The following is a 14,912-nucleotide window of genomic DNA, read 5'->3' on the forward strand; positions in this document are numbered from 1 at the left end:
ATCGGACAGGGGTTCAATGCGTATCGCTTGCGGCAAGAGAGTTGAGGTGACAAAATTCGGCATACGAGGAGGCACCAGATCGCTGCACTCTTAAACATCCAGATGACCGACCAACCAACACGTCTTGATAGTCCTCAAAAGTTCACCAAACCACATCCTCCACCTACATAACTTTCACCCATCACATCAAGACCTCAGAGTGTAACAAAAAGCACCCACCCATCCCCTCAACCACCGGTTTCCACCAGTGCTCGAGTAAACAGAATCCCACCAGTGCAATGAACAGTTTTTTCTCATCATCGATCTTTTTGCTAAGTTACGACTTTAATCACATTACGACAATTAAGCTGCGCGATTAGAAAAGAGAAAGAAAGGGAAGAAATGAGATGCATGGGGTGTTCTTGTAGTCGATGGGGTTTGGGATGTTGAGTCACGAGGGAGCTTATTTGAGGTAGTTTACATTGGAGCAGAGGTGTCGAGATTCGCGGTGTACGGATGTGGCAAGTCGCTCGATGCAGGTTCTAAGGAAGAGTATAACATAGATACATAGGCACGGGAACTACACCAGAACTGAGCTCTCAGCCTAGCAAAGACTCCTCCTTGCAACATAGTAGTCGAAAAGGCACAATGATTTCCCGTTCTTGATATAGGTCCAGAGGGATCGAGAGGCAGCGTCGCTCTCGATGGACATGGATATTGATCATCAAAAGCATCCTGCCTTTTTGCAGCCAAGGTTGCAGCTTTAAGGGCGAGAGGGAGTTCGGTTCCGGGTCAACCTTCCTGCGGCTACGTCCACGTTAAGATATCTGTCTACACTTGTGGTAGGCCTAGAATTTGCTACTTGACCGCTTGGCTTTTGCTACACCAACTTGGAGAGAAAGCGTATATTCGACGTGTCACACTTTGTAGCATCATTTTTGATGGAGTGTTGGATCATATGTCATTTTTTTGAGGTATCCGCTAAGAAAAAAAAGGGGAAGGGGGGAACAGGTAAAGATACCCTCGGAGTCATCTACAGCATAACAACACCGACACCACCGCGCTGACTAGCATCGACGACGTTCCTGGAGTCGACACCAGAAGGCAAGTCTGCGGTGCGGTAGTTGAAGAGGTAGTAGTGGAGTTGACCATCTCCGGGACCGAACTTTTGGTCGGAGAGGAAGAGAGGGTTGTCGAGGAGTGTCAGAGCGTTGAAGACGTCGAACTTAGCCTGCGAAATGTTGTTAGTCTGGTTCGAGTGGTAGAGTGTAAAATGCTATTTACCTGTTTGGCGAGAATCAGAGCATCCTTGACCAGCAAGTTCAAACGAGTCTTGAGAACATCGTCATCTTCGCTCTGTTGCTCAAAGGCGCTTTCCGAGGCGTAGTAGAAGAGATAGGCAGCGCGGATTGTGCTCGAGTGGCTGGCGTTGTGGATGACGGAGCTCTCGAGGCAGTAGAAGCTGAAGAAGTCGGTGATCTTCTTGTCGGCATCTTCAACGACATAGGTCCAGACGACACGCTTAGCGCTCTTGGGGTCGGTCTCGTTATCCACGAACCAGTGCAGTACTTCTTCCTTGTTGAACTCTTGAGCCATCTTGACACGCTTCATGTAGCGTGCGAGCAGGTCCGTCACTTGGTCGGCGTCTTCAGCACGCATCAAGCGTAGACCAGGAGTGACAGTACGTTCCGGTAGACGGTACTTGGCGATTTGGCGGATCTTTGTGCTGCCGTGAGGAAGAGGACTGAAACCGACATTATAGAGCTTCTCCCAGTCAAGAGCACGGTGGAAGTAGCGACAGCTGGCAACGGGCTTGGGCAGAACGACACCGGCAGTGTAAATGGCCTGGAAGATGCCCTCGAGGTTGCAGCGACGGGTGATTTCCATGATGAGGACAGGAGCAAGACGCTTGCTACGGAGCTTCTTGTGGATACACAGGAAGTTGATCTCGGCAGTATTCACAAGGCGGTCACGAACATTGAGACGTACGGGGACACCTGAGATGAAGGCTACCAGCTTGCGAGACTTGGTAGCGCGGACACCAACGTGCCATGACTTGCGCCAGCCAGGAGCCTTGAGTGCCCAGTTGAGAGTCTCGTTGAGGTAGTTGAAGCGGAACATGGCCTCGTCATCCTCGACATAGTGGTTGCAGAGCAGGTCCTGAACCTCTTGCAACTGAGCGGCGTCCAGCAGATCAATCTCGGACCATTCGAAGCCTTCGACCAGCGGAGACGGCTTTGTGGGAACCTTGTTGATGTCGACCTCCTTGATGGGGCCTTCGGCGACAATCTTCTTGTCTGCAGCGGCCTTGTCGTCGAAGCGAGGGACGGGCTGGGTAGCCCAGAACTTGTAGTTGGCCATGTCCTTTGCATTCTTTCCCGAGCTCATACCGGTCATGAGGTCGGCAGCGCTCACTGACTTGAGAAGTTCGCGCATACTGCGGGCGTCAAGGCTTGAGTTGCCCTTGAGCATGGCCTGGGCCAGCGCGGGGTTTTGTTGTACCAGGGCATTGATCTGCGAGTCGGACAGCTTGTCGATTGTCGAGGCGGGTAGAGGGTCTTCGGTCGAGGTGGGTGCGGCTGGCGATTTGGACGATGAGGCGATGCCGGAGAGAGCTTCCTTGATCTTTGTCTTCTTGGACTTCTTTGCGCCAGATTGTGTCGAGTCGGCCTTGTCGTCTCCACTCGACTCTGCAGCCTGCTGCTCGTCGGTCTTGGTCTGGTCTTCCGACACTTTTAGCTCCGAGACGGCATTGTTCAGGGCGTCCTGATTGGCAGGCGCATCCACGGGCTTCGATTCTTCCTGAGGCATATTGATAGGTTGGATGTCGAGTAAACAACAAGTGTTTTGTTTCGTGCGTCAAGCTCCAAAGGCCGGGAAACCTTGGTGGGGCTCAAAGCTGAACTGCCCCCACGTCAGTCGCTCCCAGAAGCCTCTTGAAAAACGCCCTCACAAACCACGATTATTCCCGCATACTATAACATTAAATCATCAATCCTCTCTGATGATCATGAAAGTCACCTCAATCTCAACTGCTTCAGTCGAACAACCATCTCTGTCATCAGAACCTTAAGACCTTGCACAAACCTATTCAGCGCCAAACCCAATCAGACCACCAATTCCTCCATTTTACCGACCATTAGCGTGTAAAAACATCGAATCATGTTCAAACCTCTCTGGCAGGCCATTGGCTGTCAAAATTCCATACCGTGGGCTCCGCTGAATGCACGCTTCTTCTCTGTCTGCCGCGTCAACCAACAAGTGCCAAAGACTCCTGAAGCTCGAAGAGAAGCAATGGACAAATACAACCAAGATCGGCGCCTCAAATATAAGAACGATGAAGATTATCGTCAACAAATACTTGTCTAAAGACGGCAATGGTATGACCAGAATCGTGAGTTCGCCTTGCAATACGGGCAACAGAGATACAAAGCCGACGAGGACTTTCGCCAGCTAAAACTGGAGCGAGCCCATCGCCATTATCAAAAACACAAAGGAGATGTTCGCTATACCATGAAATCGAATATTCACAAGTGGGTGTCCCGTCATCCGGAATGGGTATCCGACCTGCCCTGGAAAACTCATCGCCCGTCCCTTTCTCCCGAACCAGTCGAACACTTATGCGAAGGTTGCGGGTACGTAAGGTATGGAGGCATGAAAGTCTGGTGGATCTCAAAGGATGAACCCGACAAGTACAAATGCCACTCTTGCTATGTACAGGATGTTGACCAAGCGATGCCAGCGGGCTACGAAGGAATCACGCGCTACAAAGACCTGGTCGCTCGCAAAAAAGAACTCGATAGACTAGAGAAGAAACCATCTCCATGAAACACTATCTTCCCTGTCTCCGTTTAGTCCCAGTACTTGATCAGACCATCCAAAGCACCCGTGACGACCTTGGACGTCTCTTTGGGCTGCCACTGCGCGGCAACGACCGCAGACTCACTAGCCTTGATCTTGTGCCACATCTTGCAAGTCTTCCAATCATAGAAACACACATAACCACCACTATCTCCCGACATGACCATACCTCCATCAGGACTGATGGCCACATCGATAGCATACCCAGCATTGTTGTGTCCACGATAACTTTTCTTTCTGTTTTGGCGGAAGCGCTCGGTAGATGCGTAGACGACGATTTGGTTGTCGCTGCTCTGGAAGGCGACATATTTGCCAGAAGGGTGAGGGGAGGAGCGGACCATGGGGAACATGTAGGGTTCGGCAACGAATTTGATGGGTACGGGGATACCGTATTCCCAGGCGCGGAGGGATTTGTCGTCGGAGGTGGTGATGAAGCGACGGTTTTCGTCGCAGAAGGTAATTGTGTTGACTGGACCCAAGTGGTGGTCGTATTCCTGGATTGGCGACTCGCCAGGCGTCCTTGTGTCGAATTGGACGATCTTCTTGTCGCTCATACCGGCTAGAAACTCGGTGGCTGAGTTCTGGTCTGGCTGGAAGCGAACGACGTGGGGTGTGGCACCAGTGCTGAAGCGGCTGATGCATGCACCGGTTTCTGTATCCCAAAGCTTCATCTGTCTGTCGAACGAGCCAGTCATGAAGCGAGAACCATCGTAATTGAAGCAGATATCCGAGACAGACTTTGTGTGACCAGAGTAGGTACGCAGCAACTCGCGCTGGTGGTAAACATCCCAAATCTTGACTTTGCTGTCCGCAGAAGCCGAGAGCAACAAGTGTCCAGCATCGGGGAAGAAGCGCAATTGGGTGATAGCCTTGGTATGCGACTTCCAGGTATGCAGCAGCTTCTTGGGCGCGTAGTTCTTGTAGTCGTCTGGCAAGTCGCCTCGTAGATCCACATCCAAGTCTTGCGGTACGTGCATGTACGTCCTGCCCTGGTAATCGTATTGCTGGCTTCCATGGAACTCGGTCGTCTCCTTCGATCCATCCGACTCTTGGTATGCGGTACCAGCCTTTGAGGGCGCGGTAGGCTGCGGCGCAATCTCATCCTCCTCGTATTCGACCTCAACCTCCTCTTCACTGCCTGAGCTGTCGTCGGGTCTTTCTACTTCGTAGCGCGCCCATGGCCCTTTATATGCGCTTGCACCGTAGACGACACTGCTGTCGCCCTTCCCCTCTCTTTTGCGCTTCTTGGTCGGCGGCTCGTGGTTTGCTTCGACTGCTCGATGCGCGTTGCGGAAGGCGGTTTCGCTGATAATGATTTCGTCGGCATAGCCAGTAGGCACTTTGCCTTTGGTGCTCGTCCGTTTGGCCAGTTCTAATTGTTGGTCCGCCATGATTGTGGTTGATGGGGAACAATGTTTTGTGTGGTGGGCTGCGTCACTGCTGGAAGTAAAGCACAAGCTCAGTCCTGGGCCAGGGTCTCCCTCGAGACATGAAAATTGGACAATGTTTTGGAAACCATGAAGGTCACACTGTCTTCTGATGATCCAAATACTTATTGGTCAAGATCACGCAATAATATCAGTCTGCTCAGAAACAGCAATTGCAGCTGATGATGAGTCTGGTGCAAAGGTACTGGACGTAGCTCAAGAGAATGAGCAGTCAAGAAGCTCGAGGTTCCAGTCGGTGATTTGACATCTGTTCGTTCCTTTCCAGACAAAGCACAATCACCCTACAAGGCAAGAATAAAACAAACTAGAACCATAGTTAAAAAATGGACAATGTTTCAACCAGATTTCCTGGGTTATGTGCTTTGCCTTCCCTCCTCGCCTTTCATGCCCAGTAGAACTCGGTCCGATACGGGCCAAGTCTCTACCCCATATCTCATTCAACCTCACTCGCTGTTCTGCCTCCCCTTCGTTCCTTCTCTTTCGTGCCCATGTTCTTGTCTTCGTAGCTGTACTGTTTAGTTTCGATTGGTGGGTAGAACTTTTGTTGCCCACCTCGAGCTTCTGGCATATATCTTCCTCAAGACTCTAACAGTCCGACGCCTGTTCCAAAACATGGTGAGGACTCGGTCTCATGCTGCAGCTTCGAAAGCCAAAAAACAATCACGCTTTGATATCTTACCACCCGAGCTTGTTGGACTTATCCTAGAGAGGACCGCTGGAACCGATTCTCTTGCACCGGGAACCTCGGACTGGGCCGGTACAGCTGTCGCCGTCTCCGGTCTGTCTTGTGCTTCTCGACAGACTCTTGAGCTTGTCAATGCTTACCTGGTGACGAAGTGCGAGGAGATGCATGGGTACGCTCAGACACATAGTCTTCTCAGCGTCAGTGGGGCATACATTCGGTACCGACGTGTATGGGGGAACCTAGCCAACTGGGGCTCTTGCGATACGAGTGGCTTGCCACCGCTCCCTGATGAGGATGATCCGTTTCTTTGACCGGTGGGGAGGTGGGTGAGGAGGCAACAAGGAGGAGGTTGATTGAATTGATGTTGAGGCTCTCTCCCTCCTTGCCAGTGATGCCTTGAGCTATGGCTGTCAAAAGGCAAATGGCTTTTGAGACCAATGAAGTTGTCCATTGAGACTCGAGTATGCCCCCCTTGCTTGCAGGTCATTCCCGCGCTCCGTTGGCTCTGAAGATCCAGCAGCCTTTTGTGTTCCAGAACTCTTCCTTTTCTCTCTTTCTCCTTTCACTCTATCTTCAATGCGACTTCCCAGCCGGTCAAGAGCTTGGGATTGTGGTGGTGACTCGGTTCGAGGCTTCGAGCGCTGTTCTCGATCGGCATGGTTGTCTGCTAGATGTCAGTCCATGGTTCTCGAGATAGGGACGACTATTCTGTGTTTCTAGTGAAGCTCAGGCATGGTGAACAGTGTGTTGAAGATGCCTGGTCTTGGGCTGGCAGAAGTCGGAGACTGTGGCCGGTGATTTTGGCAGGGGCTGGCGTTCAGCGGTAGTCTGCTCATGATCATCGATGTATGAGATGATAGAGGTTGCTGCATCGCTCGAAGGGTGCCTAGCAGCATGCTGCATGGTGCGAGTGTAGGTCTCAATGTATGCGCGCTTGTCGGAGGTCGATTTGACATGTGTGTTGGTCGTGGTCTTCGGGTTGGTAGGCGGTGGAACAGCCCCTGGGTGATGGTAAGTGTTTTGGACCCGCCGTCGGTGTAGGATATGGAAGTGTCTGTGTCTTCGTCCCCGGTTGTGTCTTGTACTGGCGTCCATGGTCTTCGAATGGCTGCTGTCGTAGAGGTGTTCCCTAGGGAAGGGCGCTGGCCGGCCCACTCAAGCTAAGATATCAAAACAAGTATGAGCGCGGTAGAGAGACACAGGTTGTCAACCTTGTGCAGCCATGAGTTTCCTGTTAATCAATGACCTTGCCGCCGCCTGTCTGCCTTGCACGCAAAAGTCGTAGACCTTCTGGGCAATCGCTCCCGCCGCCATCTAGCAGCATGAGGCCCTTCTGCGCACGAGTTCCTATATCATCACGCATCACGTAGCAAGAGGAAGGCATCAAAAGGTATCGATGGCACTGTCTAATGATGAAAGGGCACTTGTCTTGCTATACAGATGGCTACGTTTGATCGAATCGACGTTTTTCCCTCAAAAATGAGGTGTTTTTGGGAGCCTTTCGTTGGCTCGCTTAGCCTCTCCCTATATAAACCGCCATCTCTCCCACTCTCCTCTCCAACCTTCCTTCCACAACATCCACCAAAAATATCAACAACCACTTTGTCCTCTTTTGACATCTTCTTCCATCATTGATCTACCTTCTTCATCATCAATTGGTCATCATTACCATCATCATCAGCAGCTGCCTGCCATCATGCACACATCAGCTCTTCAGCGCGCGCGCCAAGTTTCCATCACACGCAAAACAACAACTGCTTCTCAGCATGCGCGCCTCAATTCCTCGCCGCACACAACGACTTGCCATCTCGCGCANCATCGACTTTCATCATCGACTTTCATCATCGACTTTCATCATCGACTTTCATCATCGACTTTCATCATCGACTTTCATCATCGACTTTCATCATCAACCTTCATCACATACCTTGGTCATACATCATCACCTCTTTTGGTCTTCACTTACCTTGGTCAACTACCTTCACCTATCTTGATCAACTTTCATCAACATCAAGACATCTTTCAAAGATCTTTTGCATTACATCAAGGTATGTCATCTTCACTCATGCTCACTGAGATCAACTTCCCCTGACATCAAACACAGACACTTGTCAGGCTCTCACTGGACATCTCTCCAAGTTTGAAATCCTTCTTGCCTTTTGACAGCCAGCCAGCTCTCAGCACTCGACATCTGGGATAGCACCTCCTTTTCGCTCCAACTGCACTTACTCAAAAAGTAAGTGATTTTTTGCGTTTACTGATGTCTCATGCTTACAGAAAACAGCATTTTGGCACTTCTCCTTTCGCCAAAGCCGACTTTTTCGCCAACTTGCACCTTTCACACATTCCTTCCTTTTATCTTCTATTTTCCACTTCGTCGCACCAGCTGCACTCAACCACATTTTTCAACACCAAATTCAACACCAACGACCTTTTCACGTTTTTCCACTTTTTCTTTCGATGCTCGGCATATTTCAACAAAACACGAGGTTTCAGCACTATCAGGGTTTGTACTCAGCCAAGATCGGTTTATTTCTCATACACTGACACTCAGCAGGTTCAGATTCAGGAGAGCAGCACTTTTTGGCACATCAGGGTTCAGCAACTCGATTTTTCGACTCAACATTTGCTGCTCAGAAAGGATGCCTGCTCTCGTCATCAACACCTCGCATCGCCTCAGGCACACGGTCTTGCGAATTTCAGCCTCGAAACGAGATCAACCAGTCCGCCACTCGACTTCTCATCAATAACACACCAGCGAGGGTCATCTTTTGCGAAAACACCGGCTCATCTCTCCATGCGAAGTACGCAAACCGGATCCAGTACCAATCCGACTTTCAAGCTTCAAACAAACAAAAGTACGTCGATTCCAAAGACTCATGCTCTTCACTGGCACTGCAATTATGATCCCTGTTCTGGTTTTTGCGATTGCTCTTGCACACACGGTCAACTCAGCGTCAGCTCGGGTGCATCTTTTTGAGAAACTTGGGAAAAGCCTCGAAAATGCACCTGAGCTATACAGCCTATGAGAACCACCCACCGTGTCGAGAGCTTTCAAAGAAATCGGTCCAAATCGGCGTGTTCGGTGTTGAGCATTGTGTTGGCGGGTCTTCGGAGAGTTCAAAAAAAGCAGCGAGAGTCGGTGCAGTCAGTGGTTTGGGGGACGAAAAAGCAAACATCCCGGGATTTTCTTATGCTTCTGGCAGACGAATTTTTCGCTGATGGTGGTTTGGGATGCAGTTCATTCAAAAGGTGTCTAGCTTGAGGTGGTCGTACTGCATATGGTCCCTGACAAAAGAGAGGAGTTGGGTGATTCGGGACGATAGAGAATTGCTTTCATCAGCTTTTTTCGGTTTTTCTTTGCTGGTTTGCTTGACTGTTATGGGGCTTTGCTTGGTTGTTTTTGGCTTGAGTTGGGTGTTTTGACTGGGTATCTGGTGAAGAGTTGGGAGATTTTTGAGATTTTTTCATCATCATCATCATTAGAACAGGATTGGACATTATCAGGGCGGACAAAGACATGGATTTGGGCATTGGCAGGGACACATCTTCAGACTTTTCAGACTTTTTTGGCATTCAACATCATGGATCAGGGACTTGGGCAGGATAGGGATAGGAAATTATTGAATCTGATAGTGCGGAAAACAACCTTATTCACAAACACTCATACCTTCCCTCTCTCTATTCACTCTCGACTTCTTTTCAGGGGCCGTGTAACACCACATCAAAATGCAAGAAGCTTTCCAGAACCAGAGAAACGTCCAGTGAGATGCTCAAATTTTATCGGAAACTCAAGCCCGAATCTGCTGCTCTCTTTGGACCTTCGTGTTAACCTGAAAAGCACCTTGCCTTTTTACAAGCATGTAAAGGAAGGCAAGCGCGACAGAGGAGATGGAGGTATACTCGACCAGGGACGGAGAGTATCTCAAAGGTAGATCAGCCACTGCAAAAACTCTGTCTTTCTCATCTCTTTCCGAAGGTTTGCCTGCTCCTCTGATTATGTCTTTGACCTTGTCGCCCCAGCGATATTGCCAGAAGCAACACTTAATCGACGAAGCAGGGCCGACTGTACAGCAACTGGGGACGTTAGGCCCATCTGACTGGGCCCAGTGGAAATGTTATTGAGGAGATGGGAGGATGAACGAGATCTAAAGTTGATGCATACTTGTCTTTGCAAGGATACTTTGGTTCTTTCTATGTCTGTAGTTTGCCCTCCATCTTTAATTATGCACATAAGCCAGTTGACGTTGATCATGTAACGTGATGCGTCTGCTCAGCCACTCATGACCAGCCCACCATTGTGGCCAGAAACCCATATGTTCTGGACTTCGTAATGTCATGTACAGCGGCCTCACATTGCCCAGTCTTCACCGTCTTCGAAGGTCTCGACATCATCGTCCATCATAACAGGAACCAGAACTTTGCGGTGACCCTGATATCTGTCAGTCATGTGTGGGGTACTGTCCGAAGTGAGGTCGACTGACAGCCTTGACCTTGGCGAAGCCACTTGCACCGATTTCCACAAGAGGCAGCTTGGCCCTACTGGAAGTAGTGGCAGTCGAAGCGCGAGTGCTAGATCTGGCGGAAGTCGTGATGTTGGTTGGGATGTGAGAGCTGCGGGTGGAAGAAGGAAGAGCTTCGAAGCCATTGCTGGGAGCCAGGGAGACGCCACCCATGGCGGAGGCGATAGAGCTGAGGTCATTCTTTCCCATGTTCTTCTGCGACTGTGTCAGACACACTCATCAACGTGACCAGAAGACACGCACGGCCATGTACTCGTTGTCCGACTCATCTTCTTCAAGCTCCAGTGGACCAGCCTTGATGTTCTCGATCTCAGCCTGGCATTTACGGCATCTGGCAGTGTCGGGGACGTTCCTCTGGGTCGAGGAGAACTCGTTAATGCCACGAGTCTTGTCGCAGCCGGTGCACTTGAGCTCCAGCTTGGGGCCACCAGAACAGCTGTTGCAGAAAAGGATGGATGTTACAGACTTGTCTCCCAACCTGGCGCCTCTAGCGAGCAGGTTATTGACTCTTTGCTGGCGGCTCCTCGAGAAGGCGGCGAGGGGACGGAAACCAGGGCATCTGCTACACCAGGCGCTTGGGGATGTAAGTAAGTGCTAGAGACAACTCTTAGGAAACATCAAACTCACTTTTGCGGAGGCAGCGAACGGGCGCTTCGATATCCTGGATTCATGATTTCGGACGATGGCCAAGATCTGTAAATTGGCTATTAGTCAAGTAGATAGCTGTCGATGAGCAAACGCAAGAATGAATTGAGATCTGAAACCGTGGAACAAGAACAGATGTTGGTGACTTGGGAAGAATGAGACTTTGAGTAGAGATTGACGAGGCAGGAATCGAGGCATTGGTGCTGATCAATTGATCGAATGGGGAGTAGCAAGGTGATGCATGGATATCTTACATGATGATGAGGATTAAGGTCGGAGTTGATGAGAACGTTGGAAGAGAGAAGTGGAACAACAAAGTGTTCAATGATAAATTTCGAAGCGACGAAGTTGTACTGAGGGAAGGCACAAGGGACTGAATGGTCGGCTATTTGTATGTGGAAGGCGCGACCCAGAGCCGCGTTTGAAGCCTGGTCGTTTGCTCAGTATTTCTGAACAAAAGATGTTCGACTGCAGGGTGAAAACAATCAGGATAGGTCTGTGTGCCCAATTCCTATACGCAATCAATAGCAATCTGAGTCAAGGCAGAGGGAAATTCAGACAGCGGTATTCTGGGATCGAGAAGTGGTGTTTCATCTTCCACCTGCAACATGCCATAAAAACAATGCGTCGACGAAATCGGTCCCTTGCAGAGGTAACCTGCATATCTCAGGCGTCGGGTATCTAGTCGGAAAAACGGGGAACATATCACGTAAGGACATGTCGCAGAACTGCTGCCAAAAGTGTTCAGCAAAGGTTTCATACTTTTGCACAGGAATGGAAAGCGTGAGAGAAGAGGAAAGATTCATTATACAGGCCTCAGCCTTCGAGACCCCATGCAAGTGTGGATCAAAAGTCCACCACGCTTTGCATCGCCATGCTGAGACAACCCATCAACCAGGTCTAATTTTGCGCTCTAAAAGTGGTATTGGTACAAGGTGGAGGTATCATCGTCGTCGTCGTGCTCTACTTGGTCTCCTCGGAGAGGAAGGTGATCAAGTCGTTGCGGTCCTTGGCCTTCTTCAAGCCACCGAAGGCCATCTTGGTACCGGGGATGTACTTCTTGGGGTTCTCGAGGTACTCGAACTGGAGCGGAGGTCAGGGACTGATCGTAGGAAAGACAAAAGTTCGCTGCATGTGTGTATACGCAGTGGCGATTCAGGTAAAACTTACGAGAGTGTCGTTGTTCCAGGTGATGCCCTTCTGCTTGTTGGCATCGGAGTAGGCGAAGCCCTCGACCTCACCAGTCTTGCGACCGAAAAGACCGTGAAGGTTGGGACCAATCTATTGTAAGAGGTCAGTATGAGAACCAGACATGAGATAAAACACCAAGAGTTGGTCTCCGAAAGTAGACCAGTTCATGATGTTGATTTTGGAGGAGGACTGACCTTGTTGCCCTCACCCTCCTTCAAGTTGTGGCACTGGGCGCAACGGGTCTTGAAGAGGTTGGCACCCTTCTTGCTGTCACCTACATGGTACAGTCAGTGAACTTGTTCACTTTGGCAAACATTGGCATCCAGCAAAGTGCCAGCGACGACAGCAGCGGAGGAACGAAATCGGAAGACCAGAGGAATGATCGTAGGCAATGCCGTAGGCTGGCAATTGCTTTGTGTCCTTCGTGTGTCGAGGGGTCGAGATCGGGTCCTCTTGTTTCTCGCTCCTGGCTGCTAGGTGCGCTGACACGGTGCTGTGCTGGAAAGAGCATGCTTACCAGGTGCGAAGCTGTCCTTGCCCATTTTGACGGATATGTGATGTGTATGAAAAGATTAAAGGGTGATATGTAGGATGTGTGGCGGTGATTGAAGAGTAAAGAGAAGTGGATGGGAATTTTGTTCGACGATCGCGGCGAACAAGGAGTTTCTAGGATGGAGGCGCCGTGCACGAACCATCGAATCCAGCCAATCAGAAAAGGCCAGAAAGTCAATGTTGCTGGAAACGCGCTTGTTTTTCGGGCAGCCTCGGAACATTTCTTGATTTGGATCGCGACTTTGCTTCACCAGCGTGGCGACCTAGGTCCTTTTCTCATCTCAACGTATCATAGACTGTCAATTGTGAACACCAGACCTGCTCTCGATCATGTTTCTGTTCTTGCTCCTATTCGCCCCGTATCACCGTGAACTCGTGACTTGTCAAAGCCACAGGCCAAAGCAAAACACTTTTTGGTGATGCACGGATTGACGCGGTTTGACGTCGTGTCAAGAGAATGGCGCCGGCTCAAGCTCCTTCAGCTGCCAAAGCAACACGCGAGCGAGATCTTGATCTGATAGATTGTTTGTTTTAACCGGAGCGCGGCTCAACGCTTCTGCGCGGCTCCTTCACCAAAGCCCATGTTTGTTTCTCAGTAACCAGGATCTGAAGCCTTCACTACTTTAGGGCCAATATTCTTCGTCAAAACATGAACCAAATACCCGAGATTCTGTATGGCAAGACCGGACAGAAAACTTGGTGTATCGTTGGTGCATCCAGAGGCATAGGTTTGGAGTTTGTGCGACAGTTGATCGCTCGTGAAGACCGCATATTCGCAACAGTCCGCGACGTCGCCGCCGTTCATGCATCCGGGCTTTGGGCGCAGGCAGGAAACGATCATGGCAGATGTCAGATGTTGATCTGCGATGTCCTATCAGAACAAAGCATAAATGTACATTGGAACATTCTTCCCATCCTCATCAACCCTGTCCTTCTGTTTAGCACCATATACGTACTGGAATATTCGAGGTGATGGCTAATACAGTGTTCCAAAGAGTTTCGTCACTCAGCTCGCCGCTATACCAAACCTGAAGTTAGATTATGTCGTGATTAATGCTGGTGTTTTGAGATACCCGAATGTGAGTAATAGGTGTCCTTGATGCTTTACCATGACTGACTTCTGCAGAGAGCGACCGAATTGTGAGTACTTGGGCACCGGAGAGGGATTGCCTGGTCGAGACTGACCACGAACGATTCTGTAGTTCGTTCGACGAATTCGCTTTCCACCTGCATACCAATACCATTGGACCGATCATCACTGCTCAGAGACTCCTTCAGACAATGATTCCGATTGGAACAATTGTCTTCATGTCCAGCGATTCAGGTTCAGCACAACGGTTCCTGGAAATGGAGGATGGGTATGTACCTTTGACATGTACTCTGCATTCTTACTCACCGCCTCTTCAGGTTCGCAGCTTACTCTGCATCAAAAGCCGCGTTGAATCAGGCGATGCGGCATATGGCTGCCGAACTCAAGCGCAAAGACGACGATACTATCCTACTAGCAATTCATCCTGGAGAGGTCGCCACGTAAGTACAGTTGTTGAGGGACCCGAGTACACGCTGATGGGTTACCAGGGATATGGCAAACATCGATCTTGGATGGGAAGTCGACGGCATCATGACGCCAGAAGAATCAGTCTCTGCTATGATCAAGGTCATCGAGAGCAAGGGTATACAGCACAGCGGAACATTCTGGACTTGGGAGAATAAAGTAAGTAAAGCTGGAACTTTGTCCAAGCGCCTTTCCTAACTGCTATAGCAATATCCTTGGTGAGTGAGTGTTGGCAGAATCATTGTTGCGTGGCCCGGACCGAGTGACTCTACAAGGATACAGCCCTTTGTAGACAAGAGCAGGGAAGCAAAGAATCAAGGGCCGAGGAGAACACAAGATGATGGATATGAAACGCGACAAGAGGATCGAAAATAGGTAACCATAATGTTGAATGTTTAACTCACGCTTTTGGTTCTCTAGATGCATATTTCGAGTAATATGTCTTGTGACCTACCTGCCTAGTGTGAGACTTG

The 14,912-nt window shown here is 49.9% G+C and overlaps 7 protein-coding genes across 7 annotated transcripts; 3 read left to right on the forward strand and 4 right to left on the reverse strand.

Annotated features, from left to right (window-relative positions):
- Positions 1-1,012: 1,012 nt before the first annotated feature.
- On the reverse strand, positions 1,013-2,790 carry M438DRAFT_275256 (N-myristoyl transferase; the record flags this gene model as incomplete). The annotated part of the gene is made up of 2 exons (XM_029900772.1): positions 1,013-1,210; positions 1,264-2,790. 2 exons carry the CDS (start codon positions 2,788-2,790, stop codon positions 1,013-1,015), a joined length of 1,725 nt encoding a protein of 574 aa, XP_029759717.1.
- Positions 2,791-3,423: 633 nt separating this feature from the next.
- M438DRAFT_275794 (uncharacterized protein) lies at positions 3,424-3,807 on the forward strand (the record flags this gene model as incomplete). The annotated part of the gene is made up of 1 exon (XM_029900811.1): positions 3,424-3,807. A coding segment is annotated over one exon (384 nt), but the record flags the coding sequence as incomplete, so codon positions are not given.
- A 23-nt stretch (positions 3,808-3,830) lies between these two features.
- Positions 3,831-5,231, reverse strand: M438DRAFT_356214 (WD40 repeat-like protein; the record flags this gene model as incomplete). Its single annotated transcript, XM_029907086.1, has 1 exon — positions 3,831-5,231. One exon carries the CDS (start codon positions 5,229-5,231, stop codon positions 3,831-3,833), a length of 1,401 nt encoding a protein of 466 aa, XP_029759719.1.
- A 2,298-nt stretch (positions 5,232-7,529) lies between these two features.
- Positions 7,530-8,309, forward strand: M438DRAFT_35504 (uncharacterized protein). The gene is made up of 3 exons (XM_029907002.1): positions 7,530-8,021; positions 8,078-8,209; positions 8,258-8,309. Exons 1-2 carry the CDS (start codon positions 7,670-7,672, stop codon positions 8,134-8,136), a joined length of 411 nt encoding a protein of 136 aa, XP_029759720.1. The 5' UTR covers positions 7,530-7,669; the 3' UTR covers positions 8,137-8,209; positions 8,258-8,309.
- A 1,795-nt stretch (positions 8,310-10,104) lies between these two features.
- On the reverse strand, positions 10,105-11,635 carry M438DRAFT_35558 (uncharacterized protein). Its single transcript, XM_029907043.1, has 5 exons — positions 11,396-11,635; positions 11,124-11,189; positions 10,740-11,070; positions 10,458-10,691; positions 10,105-10,405 (listed from the first exon to the last, which is right to left on the reverse strand). The coding sequence occupies exons 2-5, from the start codon at positions 11,165-11,167 to the stop codon at positions 10,325-10,327; spliced, it is 690 nt and encodes a 229-aa protein (XP_029759721.1). The 5' UTR covers positions 11,168-11,189; positions 11,396-11,635; the 3' UTR covers positions 10,105-10,324.
- A 289-nt stretch (positions 11,636-11,924) lies between these two features.
- Positions 11,925-12,943, reverse strand: M438DRAFT_346482 (cytochrome c). Its single transcript, XM_029905684.1, has 4 exons — positions 12,850-12,943; positions 12,527-12,606; positions 12,312-12,422; positions 11,925-12,224 (listed from the first exon to the last, which is right to left on the reverse strand). The coding sequence occupies exons 1-4, from the start codon at positions 12,872-12,874 to the stop codon at positions 12,105-12,107; spliced, it is 336 nt and encodes a 111-aa protein (XP_029759722.1). The 5' UTR covers positions 12,875-12,943; the 3' UTR covers positions 11,925-12,104.
- A 540-nt stretch (positions 12,944-13,483) lies between these two features.
- On the forward strand, positions 13,484-14,846 carry M438DRAFT_346484 (NAD(P)-binding protein). The gene is made up of 7 exons (XM_029905685.1): positions 13,484-13,776; positions 13,880-13,963; positions 14,011-14,024; positions 14,087-14,242; positions 14,292-14,414; positions 14,463-14,598; positions 14,647-14,846. Exons 1-7 carry the CDS (start codon positions 13,534-13,536, stop codon positions 14,659-14,661), a joined length of 771 nt encoding a protein of 256 aa, XP_029759723.1. The 5' UTR covers positions 13,484-13,533; the 3' UTR covers positions 14,662-14,846.
- The last annotated feature ends 66 nt before the right edge of the window (positions 14,847-14,912 follow it).

Source organism: Aureobasidium pullulans (assembly GCF_000721785.1).
Source record: "Aureobasidium pullulans EXF-150 unplaced genomic scaffold scaffold_11, whole genome shotgun sequence".
Taxonomy (NCBI): Eukaryota; Fungi; Ascomycota; class Dothideomycetes; order Dothideales; family Saccotheciaceae; genus Aureobasidium; species Aureobasidium pullulans.